The 15,444-nt window shown below is 37.8% G+C and overlaps 1 protein-coding gene across 3 annotated transcripts; it reads right to left on the bottom strand.

The window, feature by feature from the left end:
- Positions 1-800: 800 nt before the first annotated feature.
- Positions 801-13,530, bottom strand: LOC128214864 (uncharacterized). Of its 3 annotated transcripts, none has more exons than XR_008257985.1 (6): positions 13,452-13,530; positions 12,399-13,102; positions 12,088-12,124; positions 11,050-11,190; positions 3,310-3,649; positions 801-1,562 (listed from the first exon to the last, which is right to left on the bottom strand). XR_008257985.1 is itself a non-coding variant. In XM_052921554.1 (6 exons), the coding sequence occupies exons 1-5, from the start codon at positions 13,462-13,464 to the stop codon at positions 3,438-3,440; spliced, it is 1,107 nt and encodes a 368-aa protein (XP_052777514.1). In that variant the 5' UTR covers positions 13,465-13,530; the 3' UTR covers positions 805-1,562; positions 3,421-3,437. The 3 variants fall into 3 exon arrangements, 2 of the variants coding, with proteins under 2 accessions (XP_052777514.1, XP_052777513.1); XM_052921554.1 differs by having other exon boundaries at positions 805-1,562; positions 3,421-3,649; XM_052921553.1 differs by lacking the exons at positions 801-1,562; positions 3,310-3,649 and adding an exon at positions 7,132-8,882.
- Positions 13,531-15,444: the final 1,914 nt, after the last annotated feature.

Below are 15,444 nucleotides of genomic sequence, written 5' to 3'. Positions count from 1 at the left end.
TTCGGCTGAACCAGTTTTCTTTTCAGAAGTACTGCAGGTTTTAAATATGTACATGTAAGTCCTACAAAAATAATAAACGGTTAACAACGATGCCGTTAACAACGTTCTTAACTTTAACAAAACTTTGAAAATCAGCCCGTTGTCTGCAATATCAGATATGAATAGGTTCAAACCTGGGGCAAGGTTTGCATTAAGTATAAAAACTTAAAGACAAATGTACTGAATGTTTTTAAAATGAAATGAGAAATATCTAAAATTATTTTTGAAAAGTGTGCAGTTCTCGTAACTTGTACAGTATTTTAACAAGCTATATGATTCAAAATATTGGTAATTCGACTACAGGTATTATTCTTTCACCAAGAGTTCCCAAACATACCAGGATACTCTTTTTTATAATTTTTCCGGCTTTTACACGAAAAGGTGTTTTTTCTTATTATGCAATTCGTATGGTATATAGTTACATGTTAGTCATTATCCATTTTTTGGCATCAGGAACCGATTATGTGTCAGCTAGCGCTGATTCAAACAAGGTAACAATATGAAATATGGGAAGCATTTCTTCAGGATAAAAGTCATTCCATGACACAACTATGGTTTTCTATTTATGTGACTTTTTATAAATAAGGACACACAGCAGAAGAGTATTTCTTTTATTTTGCATATTATTTCATCAACAAGATCATTTTATGATTTTTACATTTGAACAAAAAAATATTCCGATAGCAAAACAGTATTGAAATGCAATTCTCACAACCGTGAATATGTTGTACACGATGTATACACTTACATACAGACAAACCATTGCTATCAAACTTCATATATAATATGTCCCATATTCCAGGCAAGCATTCTTATGTTTGAGATCTGAGGTTCCTTTTATGAGCAATAAAATATTCCATTTGGGTATTGCATAAGTGAAAGCATAAAGGTTCTATCTTGTTGCTGAGCTAATGTCACTTAAACCCTTTTCTTTTTCGTCCCTCGATAGCATGCATATAGTTTTCGAACGACGTGTGTGTCGATTAAACTGAATTGATTGAATTTGCATAATAAAACAAAGATAACAATTAAAGTATGTACAAAATAATAAATTTTAATTTATATTCTTCTGATATGTTTTCGCTGCAACTTTGTCAGCAATGGTGGCCATAACACAATTCAACCCCAAATCAAACCAGAACATTTTACATCTATTGTATACATTATAAAGTATACATAATTCATGATTTTCCAAAATAAATATCACAGAAGAGATTCTGGTTATACCAGAGACAATACAAAACTCATTTGAACACATGGTTACAAACAACTATATGACGGTCACATGTGTTAATAAACGCTCATAACAGCGCAATGGTATTGGCCCTAAAAGCTACCAATTTACGGTATACTAAATGGCACAGAGACCGTGGCTCTTGTTTTGTGTCGCATTCGTTGTAATAAATGAGAAACCCTTCTTGACTGTACAGGAAGTAGCGTCCAGTGGAGCGAATGACTAGATATTTCTTGTCAGATGTCATCTTGATGTTGGTAAGATGTGTTCCGGGAGCATCCTGACCAACCTGCAAGTTTTGAATAGTTTTATCACCATCTTTAAATTAATGGAAATATTTACATGAACATGTGTCTCTTGTGTATGGCGTTTAATTTGAATATCTTAAACGATTTTGTATGCGGCCATGGTTAAAGTTTTGCAATGCCACGCCATAACCAGCGACACCAATGCTATGACAACGGCACCAATGCTATGGAAGCGACACCACGGCTATGAAAACAAAACCAAGGCTATGACAACGACATCACGGCTATGACAGCGACACCGCGCTATGACAACTACATGAAGGCTATAACAGCGAAACCAATGCTATAACAGCGAAACCAATGCTATAACAACGACACAAAGGCTATGACAGCGACACCAAGGCTATGACAGCGACACCAAGGCTATGACAACGGCACCAATGCTATGGAAGCGACACCACGGCTTTGAAAACAAAACCAATGCTATGACAACGACACCAAGGCTATGACAACGACACCAAGGCTATGACAACGACACCAAGGCTATGACAATGACACAAAGGCTATTACAATGTTTGAAGTTATACTGGCTAACACCAAGATGATCCTCTTTGATTGTCTGAACACTGAATGAATAAGATTTAAAAAACATTTGCGCCTTACAAATGTCACCTCTTCTTTATATATATTATAATGGTGTATCCCCTGAAGAGCTATTTACATAACCTTTTATAAAACCAGCCAATAAATTAACAAAAGAAGTCGAATGGAAATAGAGTGAAGGGTACTTCCTTAATGCTGACACATACAGCGTAAAAATGTTTGTTTCCACTTACAAGACCCGCCGTATTTTGCCCCCCCCCCCCTCCCGACCCTACAATTTTTGCCGTCGTTTGGATTTTGTCTTACAAATGTCACCTCTTCTTTATGAATTATAATGGTGTATTCTCGTGAAGAGCTATATGCATAAGCTTTTATAAAAGCAGCCAATATATTAACAAAATTATTCGAATGGAAATAGAGTATAGGGTACTTCCTCAATGTTGACACATACGGCGATAAAATGTTTGCTTCCTGACCGCCGAATTTTGTCGCCCGACCCTATAATTTTTGCCGACTTTGGATATTAGTTTTCGTGATTTCCAAAAAAAAGGTTCCTTTATGAGTGAACATACAGTCAAACCCCATTGGTTCGAACTCCTTGGGATCGGCGGAAAATACATCGAGCCTCGGAAAGATCGAGCCAAGCGGGAATGCTTACATTCAGTATAAAGAAATCGCTCCTTTACATAAAGTTCGAGCTAATAAAGAATTCGAGCCAAGAAAGTTCGAGTCAGCGGGGTTCGACTTATCAAAATTTGACCATTTGATGTTTTGAAACTTTCTACGATTTACCTTTTAATAGGTCGGTTTAATATAGAAATCCGGGTTCTCAATTTTTTTTGCCTACCTACGGATCTTATTCTCTTGGAGATGGTAGTGGAAAATACTTTTTTTTGGCCTAATAATATACCGATTTTTTTGGGGGGAAGCACACTAGTGCATTCAATTCAAAATTATTGGCCAAAATCCTTATCATGTGACTTCAGTTTTCATGTTTTTGTTAAACTTCCTTCTCCATAGAATTCGTATAAGGTGGAATCGAAAAGTGTAAAAAATGTAAACATTTATTATTTAGTGACTTCAGTTGTAAGGAATGAGGAAAACGGTGTCAATAAAATAATATATAGAAGTATAATCAGGTTCAGCCCATTTTGAGGAGACCGAAATATGTTAAACTGCGTTCACCTCTTGACAAAAGCTCGATTTGCGTAACTTTAACGTATATTTTGTCTCCTTTGTTCAACATAACGGACGCCCCGGCGTAGCTTGTGTATCTTCCGTAGTCTTTATCCTTACCCCAACACTGTGTGAGATCACTTCGCAAAAGTCGTTGGTCTGTCGCGTGGCTCTTGTTTTGTGACGCCGTCCTTGTAATAAATGAGAAACCCTACTTGACTGTACAGGAAGTAGCGTCCAGTGGAGAGGATGACCAAATATTTCTTGTCAGGTGACATTTTGATGTTGGTAAGATGTGTTCCGGGATCGTTCTGACCAACCTTCCAGTTTTGAATAGGTTTTGTATCACCTGCAAATTAATGAAAATATTTTCATGAACATGTTTCTCTTGTGTATAAAGTTTAATTTGAATGTCATTAACGATTTTGTATCTGTGACCATGGTTAAAGTTTTGCAATGCCACGCCATAACCAGCGACCGCGACACCAAGGCTATGTCAGCGACACCAAGGCTATGACAGCGACACCAATGCTATGGTAGAGACACCACGGCCATGACAACGACACCAAGGCTATGACAGCGACACCTTTGCTATGGCAGCGACACCACGGTCATGGCAACGACACCAATGCTATGGCAGCGACACCAATGCTATGGCAGCGACACCAATGCTATGACAGCGACCCCAGTGATATGGCAGCGACACCAATGCTATGACAGCGACACCAAGGCTATGACAGCGACACAAAAGCTATGACAGCGACACCAATGCTATGACAGCGACACCAAGGCTATGACAGCGACACCAAGGCTATGACAGCGACACCAAGGCTATGACAGCGACACCAAGGTTAGAACAACGACACCACGGCTACTACAATGTTTGAAGTTATACTCGCTAACAGCAAAATGATCTTCTTTGATTGTCTGTGCACTGAATGAACATGGTTTAAAATACATTTGCGCCTTACAAATGTCACCTCTTCTTTATGAATTATAATGCTGTATCCCCTGAAGAGCTCTATACATATCTTATAAAAAAACAGCCAATAAATTAACAAAATTATTCGAATGGAAAAAGAGTGAAGGGTACTTCCTCAATGTTGACATATACGGCGTAAAAATGTTTGTTTCCACAATTTTTGCCGACTTTGGATTTTTGTTATCGTAATTTCGCAAAAAAAGTTCATTTATGAGTGAATATACAGTCGAACCTCGTTGGCTCGAACTCCTAGGGACCGGCGAAAATACATCGAGCCTCGGAAAGATCGAGCCAAGCGGCAATGCTTACATTCAGTATAAATAAATCGCTCCTTTACATAAAGTTCGAGCTTACGAAGAATTCGAGCCAAGCGTGTTCGAGCCAGCAGGGTTCGACTGTATTAAAATTTGACCATTTGATGTTTAAAACTTTCTACGATTTACCTTTAAATAGGTCGGTTTGGTACAGAAATCAGTGTTCTCAAAAAATATGTGCGTACCTACGGATCTTATTCTTTTGGAGATGGTAGTGGAAAATACTTTTTTTGGCCTAATAAAATACCGATTTTGGGGAAAGCAAACCAGTGCATTCAATTGAAAATTATTGGCCAAAATCCTTACCGTGTGTAATCATGTGATTTATAAGTTTTCATGATTTTGTTAGACTTCCTTCTCCATAGATTATTATTTAAAGGTTGAGTCGAAAAGTATAATAAATATGAGCATTTTTTTTACTGACTTCAGTTGCAAGGAATGAGGAAAACGGTGTCAGGAAAATGTTTTTCTAAAAGTGATTCTGTCTTTTTTGAATACCAAATGTCTAGTGGATTTAGAGGAAATGCACCAGGCACCGTCCCCTCTCCCTTTAACCGTCCAAGTTTACTTTTCATGTCAATATTGGGGGAAAAAGTAATAAAAACTACGCTAAAAATGCATCATTTCGGACTAAAATATGTTAATATTTTCTTGGAGTGGAAACTTCAAACGCCCATGCTAACATTTATGCCATATAAATTATAGTTCGATTCCGAGGTATGGGCGCATGTCAAAAAAGTTGCATCCCTTAGTTTCACCCCCTCTAACGGCAATTCCTGTACTCGCCTCTGCAAATTTATGATAAAAAAATGTTATCAGCAATTTCATGAAACGGGCGGAAACAACCAACTTAGTCATATGAAAAACTCGAACGAAAAACGATTTCATTGGTTTATTTTAGTTTTGAAATCTGCAAGCATTATATGATTTGCTGAGACATGTAGGCATCCAACCTCTTAAAAAAATGTAAAAAGGGTAAAACATACGGTAGGTTGCAAAAGCGAAAACAAATAAAGATAACGCACAAAATATCAAAATTTCCATCACAGAATTTCTGCCCAACTACCAATTTATTATAATATTGTTTTTGATGAAATAAAATGGAACTGAATTTCATAGTATTCATCGGTTTTGACACGTAGCGCCTCTTTATTTTATCACAGATGCGTCAGTCTGTTCTAAAAATAGTAACGCTATCAAAAATGGGGAACTATATAGCGCTTCTTGGATTAGAACCATAAACCACTTTAGACCGTTTCAAGATAACTATCGTTTTCTTTTCACAGCATAACCGGGTACCAAGAAAAGGTAATTATTAAATAATTGTATTTCTCAGTTTGGAGAACCCAGGATAAAGTTATGAAAACCACTATTTTAAGTACGGTAGTTTAAAAAGGACTCGCTAATTTTTTGCATGGAACCAACTATTTTTCCCCGATACTGCACCTGAAAACCATTATAATATAGTTGTTTTACTCTTTCCTACCGAAATTGCAGGAAAAAAGTACACTTATAGTAAAACATAACATTGCCGTATTATGTCGCCCCGACCCTATACTTTTTGCCGTTGTGTGGATGTTAGTTTTCGTAGTTTCCAAAAAAAGGTTCCTTTATGAGTGAATATACAGTCAGTGAACATACAGTCAAACCCCGTTGGCTCGAGCTCCTTGGGATCGGCGGAAAATACATCGAGCCTCGGAAAGATCGAGCCAAGCGGGAATGCTTAATGCAGTATAAAGAAATCGCTCCTTTACATAAAGTTGGAACCGACGAAGAATTCAAGCCAAGCGAGTTCGAGTCAGCGGGGTTCGACTTATCAAAAATTTTACCATCTGATGTTTGAAAGTTTCTACGATTTACCTTTAAATATGTCCTTTTAGTACAGAAATCCGAGTTCTCAAAAATGTGTAGGTTTAAAATTTGCACATATAAGTTCTACAGAAATAAAAAAGGTTAACAGCGATGCCGTTAACAACGTTGTTAACTTGAACAGAATTCTGAAAATAAGCCCTTTGTCTGCGATATCAAATATCAATATGTCCATACCAGGGCCAACGTTTGGCTCAAATATAAACAATAAAATTATAGACAAATGCATTGATAGTTTTTTTTTAAATGAAATGAGAAATATCCAAATTTAATTTTGAAAAGTGCGCGGATCTGATGACTAGTAAAGTATTTTAAGAAGCTATATGATTCAAAATATTGGTAATTCTACCCTATTCTTTCACCAAGAATACCCGAAAATACCAGGATACTATTTATTATATTTTTTTCCGGCATTTACATGAAAAGGTGTTGTTTTTTCATATTATGCAATTCGTATGGTATATAGTTACATGTTAGTCATTATCTATTTTTTTGCATCAAGAACCGAGTATGTGTCAGTTAGCACTGATTCAAACAAGGTAACAATATCAAATATGGGAAGCATTTCTTCAGGATAAAAGTCATTCCATGACACAACTCTGGTTTTCTATTTATGTGATTTTTCTTAATAAAATGGCGATATATTACAAATAAAAACACACAACAGAACATGTTAATATTTTATTTTGCATAGTATTTTGTCAACAAGATCATTTTATGATTTCTGAATTTCAACGAAAAATGTTCTGTATAGCACAACCAAAATCGAAATGCAAATCTCACAACCATGAATATGTTTGCTAATACACAATGTATGATTAAACAGCTGGACAAACATACAGACAGTCATTGCTATCAAACTTCATATATAACATGTCCCATATTCCCTGCAAGCATTCTTATGTTTGAGATCTGAGGTTCCTTTTATGAGCAATGAAATATTTCATTTGGATATTGCATAAGTGAAAGCATAAAGGTTCTATCTTGTTGTTGAGTTAATGTCGCTTAAAACCTTCTTGCTTTCGCCCCTCGCTACAGCATGTACATAGATTTCGAACGACTTGTGGGTCGGCAAAATTGAATTGATTAAATTTGCATAGTACAACAAAGATAACAGCAAAAGTGTTTACAAAATAATGGAATTTAACTTCTATTCTTCTGTTATGTTTTCACTGCATCATTGTCAGCAATGGTGGCCATAACACAATTCAACCCCCAGAAATCACACCTGAACATATTACATTTACAGTATATAGTATTCATGATATTTAAAAAAATATAACAGAAAATATTCTGGTTATACCAGAGACAATTCAAAACTCATTTGAACCTAGGTAACAAACAACTATATGACTGTCATATGTGCTAATAAGCGCTAAAAACAAAGCAAAAGTATTGACCCTAAAAACCTTTTTGCCCTAGGTCCCGAGGCAGATGAGTATATAAGCTAAAGCATATTGCCTTAAGATGACTGGAAGTTTCCCAAAAGCAAGATCATTATAATTTGTGCTTTAATAATGAACTCGCGTGATGAGTTTGTTTTTCTTCACACAATGCTGGCACGCTGGGAATGGCACTGTTTGTTGTTAGTTCAGAAGGCATCATATATATGAATCTCCTAGGTAGTGACCTCCCTTGACTAGCAGAGAAGATTCTGCAAGGGGTAGTAAATGTAGTGGCAAATTTCCTACACAGTGATAGAAGAGCAGAAACGATACAGCAAGGGGAAGTAACCGTTGATTGAAGTTTCGCCTTGTGTATGCAGTATTTGAGACACCGTGCTTTTCAATGGGGTACGTGCTGGACAGACCCCCTACCCCCCACCCACCATGCTCTTCATAGAGAGGCATTGTGGGATGGAGGGGTGTGCTACAAACGATCCTGAAAAACTTACGTAAATGGTGGCATTTTGGACAAATGCATGGCGGGAAATGCTGCCTTTTGGTTTGAAAGACGTTTAATAAAGTATCTACACGCGAAGTATAATCAGGTTCAGCCCATTTTGAAGAGACCGAAGTATGTTAAACTTCTTTCACCTCTTGACAAAAGCTCGATTTGCGTAACTTTAACGTATATGTTGTCTCCTTTGTTCAACATAACGGACGCCCCGACGTAGCTTGTGTATCTTCCGTAGTCTTTGTCCTCACCCCAACACTGTGTGAGATCACTTCGCAAAAGTTGTTGGTCTGTCGCGTAGAGGTGATTTCTACGGTATACGAAATGGAACAGAGACCGTGGCTCTTGTTTTGTGACGCCGTCCTTGTAATAAATGAGAAACCCTACTTGACTGTACAGGAAGTAGCGTCCAGTGGAGGGAATGACTAGAGATTTATTGTCAGATGACATGTTGATGTTGGTAAGATGTGTTCCGGGAGCATCCTGACCAACCTGCCAGTTTTGAATAGGTTTATAACCATCTGTAAATTAATGAAAATATAAACATTTACATGTGTCTCTTGTGTATGAAGTTTAATTTGAATAGCTTTAACAATTTTATATCTGTGACCATGGGTTAAAGTTTTGCAATGCCACGCCATAACCAGCGACAACGACACCAAGGCTATGACAACGACACCAAGGCTAGGACAGTGACACCAAGGCTAGGACAGCGACACCAAGGCTAGGACAGCGACATCAAAGCTAGGACAACGACACCAAGGCTATGACAACGACACCAAGGCTAGGACAGTGACACCAAGGCTAGGACAGCGACACCAAGGCTAGGACAACGACACCAAGGCTATGACAGCGACACCAAGGCTAGGACAACGACACCAAGGCTAGGACAGCGACACCAAGGCTATGACAACGACACCAAGGCTAGGACAGTGACACCAAGGCTAGGACAACGACACCAAGGCTAGGACAACGACACCAAGGCTATGACAACGACACCAAGGCTATGACAACGACACCAAGGCTAGGACAGTGACACCAAGGCTAGGACAGTGACACCAAGGCTAGGACAGCGACACCAAGGCTAGGACAGTGACACCAAGGCTAGGACAGTGACACCAAGGCTAGGACAGCGACATCAAAGCTAGGACAACGACACCAAGGCTAGGACAGCGACACCAAGGCTAGGACAACGACACCAAGGCTAGGACAACGACACCAAGGCTAGGACAGCGACACCAAGGCTATGACAACGACACCAAGGCTAGGACAGTGACACCAAGGCTAGGACAGCGACACCAAGGCTAGGACAACGACACCAAGGCTATGACAACGACACCAAGGCTAGGACAGTGACACCAAGCTAGGACAGCGACACCAAGGCTATGACAACGACACCAATGCTATGACAGCGACACCAAGGCTAGGACAACGACACACCGGCTATTACAATGCTTGAAGTTATACTGGCTAACACCAAGATGATCCTCTGATTGTCTGAAGTTTTAAAATACATTTGCGCCTTATAAGTGTCACCTCTTCTTTATGAATTATAATGGTGTATCCCCTGAAGAGCTATTTACAAAACCTTTTATATAACCAGCCAATAAATTAACAAAAGAAGTCGAATGGAAATAGAGTGAAGGGTACTTCCTCAGTGTTGACACATACAGCTTAAAAACTGTTTGTTTCCACTAACAAGATCGTCGTATTTTGCCCCCCCCCCCCCCCCCCCTCCAACCCGACCCTACAATTTTTGCCGTCGTTTGGATTTTGTTTTCGCAATTTTCCCCAAAAAGTGCAACCCCATTGGTTCCAACTCCTAGGGACCAGCGAAAATACATCGAGCCTCGTAAAGATCGAGCCAGGTGGGAATGCTTACATTCAGTATAAAGAAATCGCTCCTTTACATAAAGATCGAGCCAACGAAGAATTCGAGCCAAGCGATTTCTAGCCAGCGGGTTTCGACTGTATTAAAATTTGACCATTTGATGTTTAAAACTTTCTACAATAGCGATTTAACTTTATATAGGTCGGGTTGGTACTGAAAACCGGGTTCTCAAAAACATGTGCCTACCTACGAATCTTATTCTCTTACTACCATAGTCGAAAAACTTTTTTTGGCCTAATAATATACCGATTTTGGGGGGAAAGCACACTAGTGCATTCATTTGAAAATTATTGGCCAAAATCCTTACCGTGTGTAATCATGTGGTGTTTAAGTCTTCACGTTTTGTTAAACTTCCTTCTCCATAGAATTCGTTAAAGGTGAAATCGACAAGTGCAATAAATATGAACATATATTATTTAGCTGATACTTAACAGTTGCTAACGTTTTTCATTCATAGTCATTCCTGTTAGTCTGTGTAAATGTATAAAAACATCAGTAGTTTTCAGAGTGTGTGTGAGGTGTTGGGGGGGTGGGGGGGAGTGGAGGGGGTTGCATATGATACATATATTTTTTGGCGCCATTTTACCGTTTATTGTCCTTTTCTTACCAAACCGATATTTGTCAAAATAAATCACGTTGGCGGCGGGAGTACGGACAATGGCAGAAAGTATCGGTCAGGGATTTTTATGCAATCACTGGTCAATATTGCCACCTATGTCTCGAACAGGGTTGGGCGGTTATAAGAAACTAAAGACCATTTTCCGCTGGCTTAACAGAACAGTTTCTACAAAAAATACCTAAGTTGCCCAGTTGACTCCCGGCTTGCAAATGAGCGGACACGTTGCCATAAAGCGGCTGGGTTGGCGGAAGTGAGATGGAATCATTGGACGTAGTGTTATTGCAGGAAGTGGGTTGTTGGTTCTCGTTCTGGAGCACCTCTGAAAACAAAATATACCAAAGATGAAGTTTATGTACCATAAATTATGACGAGCCATAAATTTTGGTATACCATAAAGAATGGAGAGCCATGATTTTTGGTGTACCATGAATTATGGAGAGCCATGAATTTTGGTATACCATGAAGTATGGAGAGCCATGAATTTTGGTATACCATGAAGTATGGAGAGCCATGAATTTTGGTATACCATGAAGTATGGAGAGCCATGAATTTTGGAGTACCATGAAGTATGACGAGCCATGAATTTTGGTATACCATGAAGTATGGACAGCCATTAATATTGGTGTACCATGAATTATGGAGAGCCATGAATTTTAAGGTACGATGAATTACAATGAAATATGGTATACCATGATTTTTCTTTCTTTTGAAAATGAAATATATGTTTGTTGGAAAGTCGAAGTCCATATTAAAATGGTTTAATAGTATTTTTATGTTATACTTATATTATAAGCACGTATACGAACAAATATGTCCTTGCATTTCACTTCCCTATAATGATTGCAATTTTTTTCAGGTTACATTGAATCAAACACGTATGCCTTATTTCACGTCTAGCAATAATAATTAATGTTAGATATCAACCTTTATCTTCAGCAAATGAATTTGCATTTTATTCTATGTTAAATCACGTCTGTTAATTTCGGTTTTTGCGGGTATTTAAAGGTACTTAATCTACTCATCGGATACGAATTTCTGCGTCAGATTTTGGATTAACAGTGTGATATTTTTTTATCAGTTAGATTGCCTGTATCTTAATAATTAAGAAGGACTCATTCGCTATGCTCCCTTCGCACATTCTAAATCATTAAGATTTTTTTACTTTAATATAGTTGTAACTATATTGCAAAGAACGTAAGTAAACTAAAACACTTACCACGAGCACATTTTTCGAGGTGCTTTCTTTGCCAAAACTGTAAAAGCAAAATAGACACCTTTCGTAAAACACTTACTACTGAAGTAAATTATAGACGAGGTTTCAGCTAATTGAGATAAGAAGAAAAACATTTGTTATATAAAAAAGGAAAAGTTCAGCGAAATGTGTACATTTCTTTACAAGTTTAAACTAGTTTAATTATTATAAAGGCACTCGTTAGTTACAAATTCAGTATGTATTAAATGTAAAAAGATTAACAGATGGTCCGAAGAGTTGTCAATGTGAAGAAGAACTCATATCAAAACACGTACCAGATTGAGCAACAGAGCATATTGGGCTCTGGTCTTAATGCAACACATCTCTTGTCCATTTTCAACCCTTTTCAACAAATCCTTTAATTCCGGTGTGTCTTCTGGCGAAGGGCCTCTTTCCACCTCTATGCAGGGCAAACAGACGTTGGGCTCTCTTTCAGTCTGGGCTTGAAACGTGTGCAAAGAATCGTACTTTGTCTGAAGATCTTCAATTTGTTGCTGAACCTTCATGGCGAACACTAGAGACATGACGGATATTGCTGCAAACACCAGAATCACACATATATGTACAATACGTATTAATGAGTATCTGTTGGCAACTGGTTTATCAGTATTTTCAGTTCCTTCGTCAATGGAGATTAGCTCCGACGCTTTGCGTTTCCTGCGAAGAAAGTTGAGAGAATCGCATTTTCTGTTTGGGCGAGAGTCCATGGTATTTCCATTTGAGACTTGCGCCGGTGTTGGACAGGATTCGGTAGGAAAATTATCATTTATGAGATCATCCTGTGAATAGTGCTGCCTCGCTGGATCAAACCCGGTATCGGTATTAAAGATGGGAGGCGAATGGAATTGGAGGCCAGGAGCAGCCGCGCTGACCACTTCGTAAGAGCTTGAACCGTTGCCGTTACTTTTCGCGCAATGCGCGGCTGGCAGGGGGTCTCTGAATACCTCATTTGCGTCATGCTGCGACATGTTAAGAGGTTCTGAAACAAGAAGAAACTCACTTTTATGTATTTAGTTGATATTGATTCGTTTAAGACGGAGTTTTTCAGAAAAGTTAAAAAATGATAAGATATTTATTCAAATGATACTTCTGTTGGTGTTTTTGACACGAAAATGCATGGTAAAATTTCATATTTTTTGTTTCGGAACGATAAATGCACATAAATGTAAATGCATTTGTGACGGTTCTGTTTTAATATTATATATCCGTTTTTTTTACAGCAAATGCTTCTACCTCATTGTCGCTGTAACTTGTTTAATAAGTTATATATGCATTAACTTTATGAATCTAAATAATGATTTTAATTATTTAGTAAAAACATGTATTACGTTTTTGAAACATTTACGTTCCAGCGATGGAGGTTCAAACAGCTCTACAGACGAAATAAGACTACTTATTTAATGTCTGCGCTTTAAACTGTATTTCAAATTAAAATACTTCCTGGTAAAGGGTAATTTTCAATTTACCAACGATTTCGTATTGTTATGATGATAGTATAACTATGTCATTAGGTAAGCGGTAATACCCTGGTGAGTTTATTATTGATATAGATATCGGAGCTGTTATGTAAAAGGTCAAGGCTACAAACAGTTGATTTGTACTCTTGTATTACATGTGAAGTCATCGCTGGTGTTGCCAAAAGTCAGTACAGGGTCAGTGTAAGTGTTTGCTTCATTTTAAAGCATTCCTTCATGAACAATACCTAATACTTATTGCACGAGGAATATTAAGTTTAATATGTTTTTGTTTTTTTTTGTTTTTAAGCGACTTTTCTTTTCCTTGAAACTGTAGGAAAAGCTATGAGAGCGTCGGTTTTTTAAACTGAATCGTAAGTTGTCGTTCGATAACTGAGGTGAATCATGCACTTTTTTTCAGCTATTAAATACACTGTTACGATCTTGTTATCAGTAATTAATATTTTCAATAAATGCATTATTTGGTAAGTAGTTAAAGATTTATAACTCAAAATGTATGTTTGTTATTAATGTGTAGGTACTGATTTTGAATAACAGTGTCTCTTTTACCATTTGTTTTGTTTTATTTATGGTTGTAATTCAATGTAAGCCGTTTTGCTGACTTACCATTTTTAAATCTTTTTATTTTTTGTCTTGGAAAGAACAATTTTTTTGCGTAAATATCTGCAAACCAATGATATAAGATTGCTAACAAAAAATCAGATCGTAGATTTTCTAAAATTTAGGATAAAAAGTTGTCGACACAAGTGACTAAGTTAGGCACTACTTATTAAATTGAGGCCGCGACGTTGTTTAGCCAATCAAAACGGGGTTTCATCTTTGCCGCTTTATGGTAATAACACAGTTAGCTCCCCTGATTCAAAAACGCCATTTATCCTTTTTTACATGCAAACAGACAGTATTCATGTTATTCAGCCATCATGGCCATGGAGACTAAATACCAATGTCAACAAGGCGAAGTGGTGAGCGTAATAAACAAAATGTCAGAGGAGGATGGTGACCACATCTTGTGTCAGTTCGCCCAATACATTCGATACCATGATAACGTCCAGAATGCCCGATCGAGTTGACAACAGAGTCAGCAACAGAACGAGCGTCACTGTACGTCTTTACGAAAATGTTATCAGTACTCAAATAGTGAAAAAATATTTGAAACCATGACTTTCCCTTAAAACGGTGACAATATCAGCATATAAAAGGCCTTCCTGAAAGTAATCTGATGAAAGAGTATCTCTGTCTTCGTCCATATTTTTCACTTCGATGTGTTCAAAAAGCTTTTACGTGTCAGGGGAGTTAACTGTGTAATGACCATTTATAAAGCGGTAAATATGAAACGGCTGTTTTATTTCCCGGTTTGACATGTTGAGAAGCAAGTGGCCAACCACTACCCTGAGGGTAAAATCATCGGCTTGATCCATAAATCGTTTTCAAACCCCTTTTGAGGCATTCATATTTTTCCTTTCACATAGTTTATGACTTTCTAATCTGAATCGGGTATCCAAGAGATGAATTTAAACACAACCAGTTCCCAAGAAAAGTGGAACCTTGTGAAAAAGTTGACTGGAACCTGTGAAACAGTTGACTGGAACCTGTGAAACAGTTGACTGGAACCTGTGAAAAAGTTGACTGGAACCTGTGAAAAAGTTGACTGGAACATGTGAAACAGTTGTCTGGGATAGTGTGAGACAGTCGCCTGAAACTGTTGTCTGGAACCTTGTGATACAGTTGCCCGGAACCTGGTGAAAAAGTTGCCTGGAACCTCGGGAAACAGTTGTCTAGAACCTTGTGAAACAGTTAGATGGAATCTTGTGAAACAGTTGTCAATAACCTTGTAACACAGTTGTCA

This window comes from Mya arenaria, chromosome 13, assembly GCF_026914265.1.
Source record: "Mya arenaria isolate MELC-2E11 chromosome 13, ASM2691426v1".
NCBI classification, from domain to species: Eukaryota; Metazoa; Mollusca; class Bivalvia; order Myida; family Myidae; genus Mya; species Mya arenaria.
Note: the sequence above shows the minus strand (reverse complement) of the source record. Positions and strands in the feature narration are given on the sequence as shown.

Excerpts from the sequence above, each read along its gene's own strand:
- LOC128214864 (XM_052921553.1), bottom strand. Across the intron at positions 12,125-12,398 it reads ATGCTCTGTTGCTCAATCTG|TTTTGGCAAAGAAAGCACCT; the intron begins GTACGTGTTTTG and ends TTGCTTTTACAG. Across the intron at positions 11,191-12,087 it reads CCTCGAAAAATGTGCTCGTG|AGGTGCTCCAGAACGAGAAC; the intron begins GTAAGTGTTTTA and ends TTTTGTTTTCAG.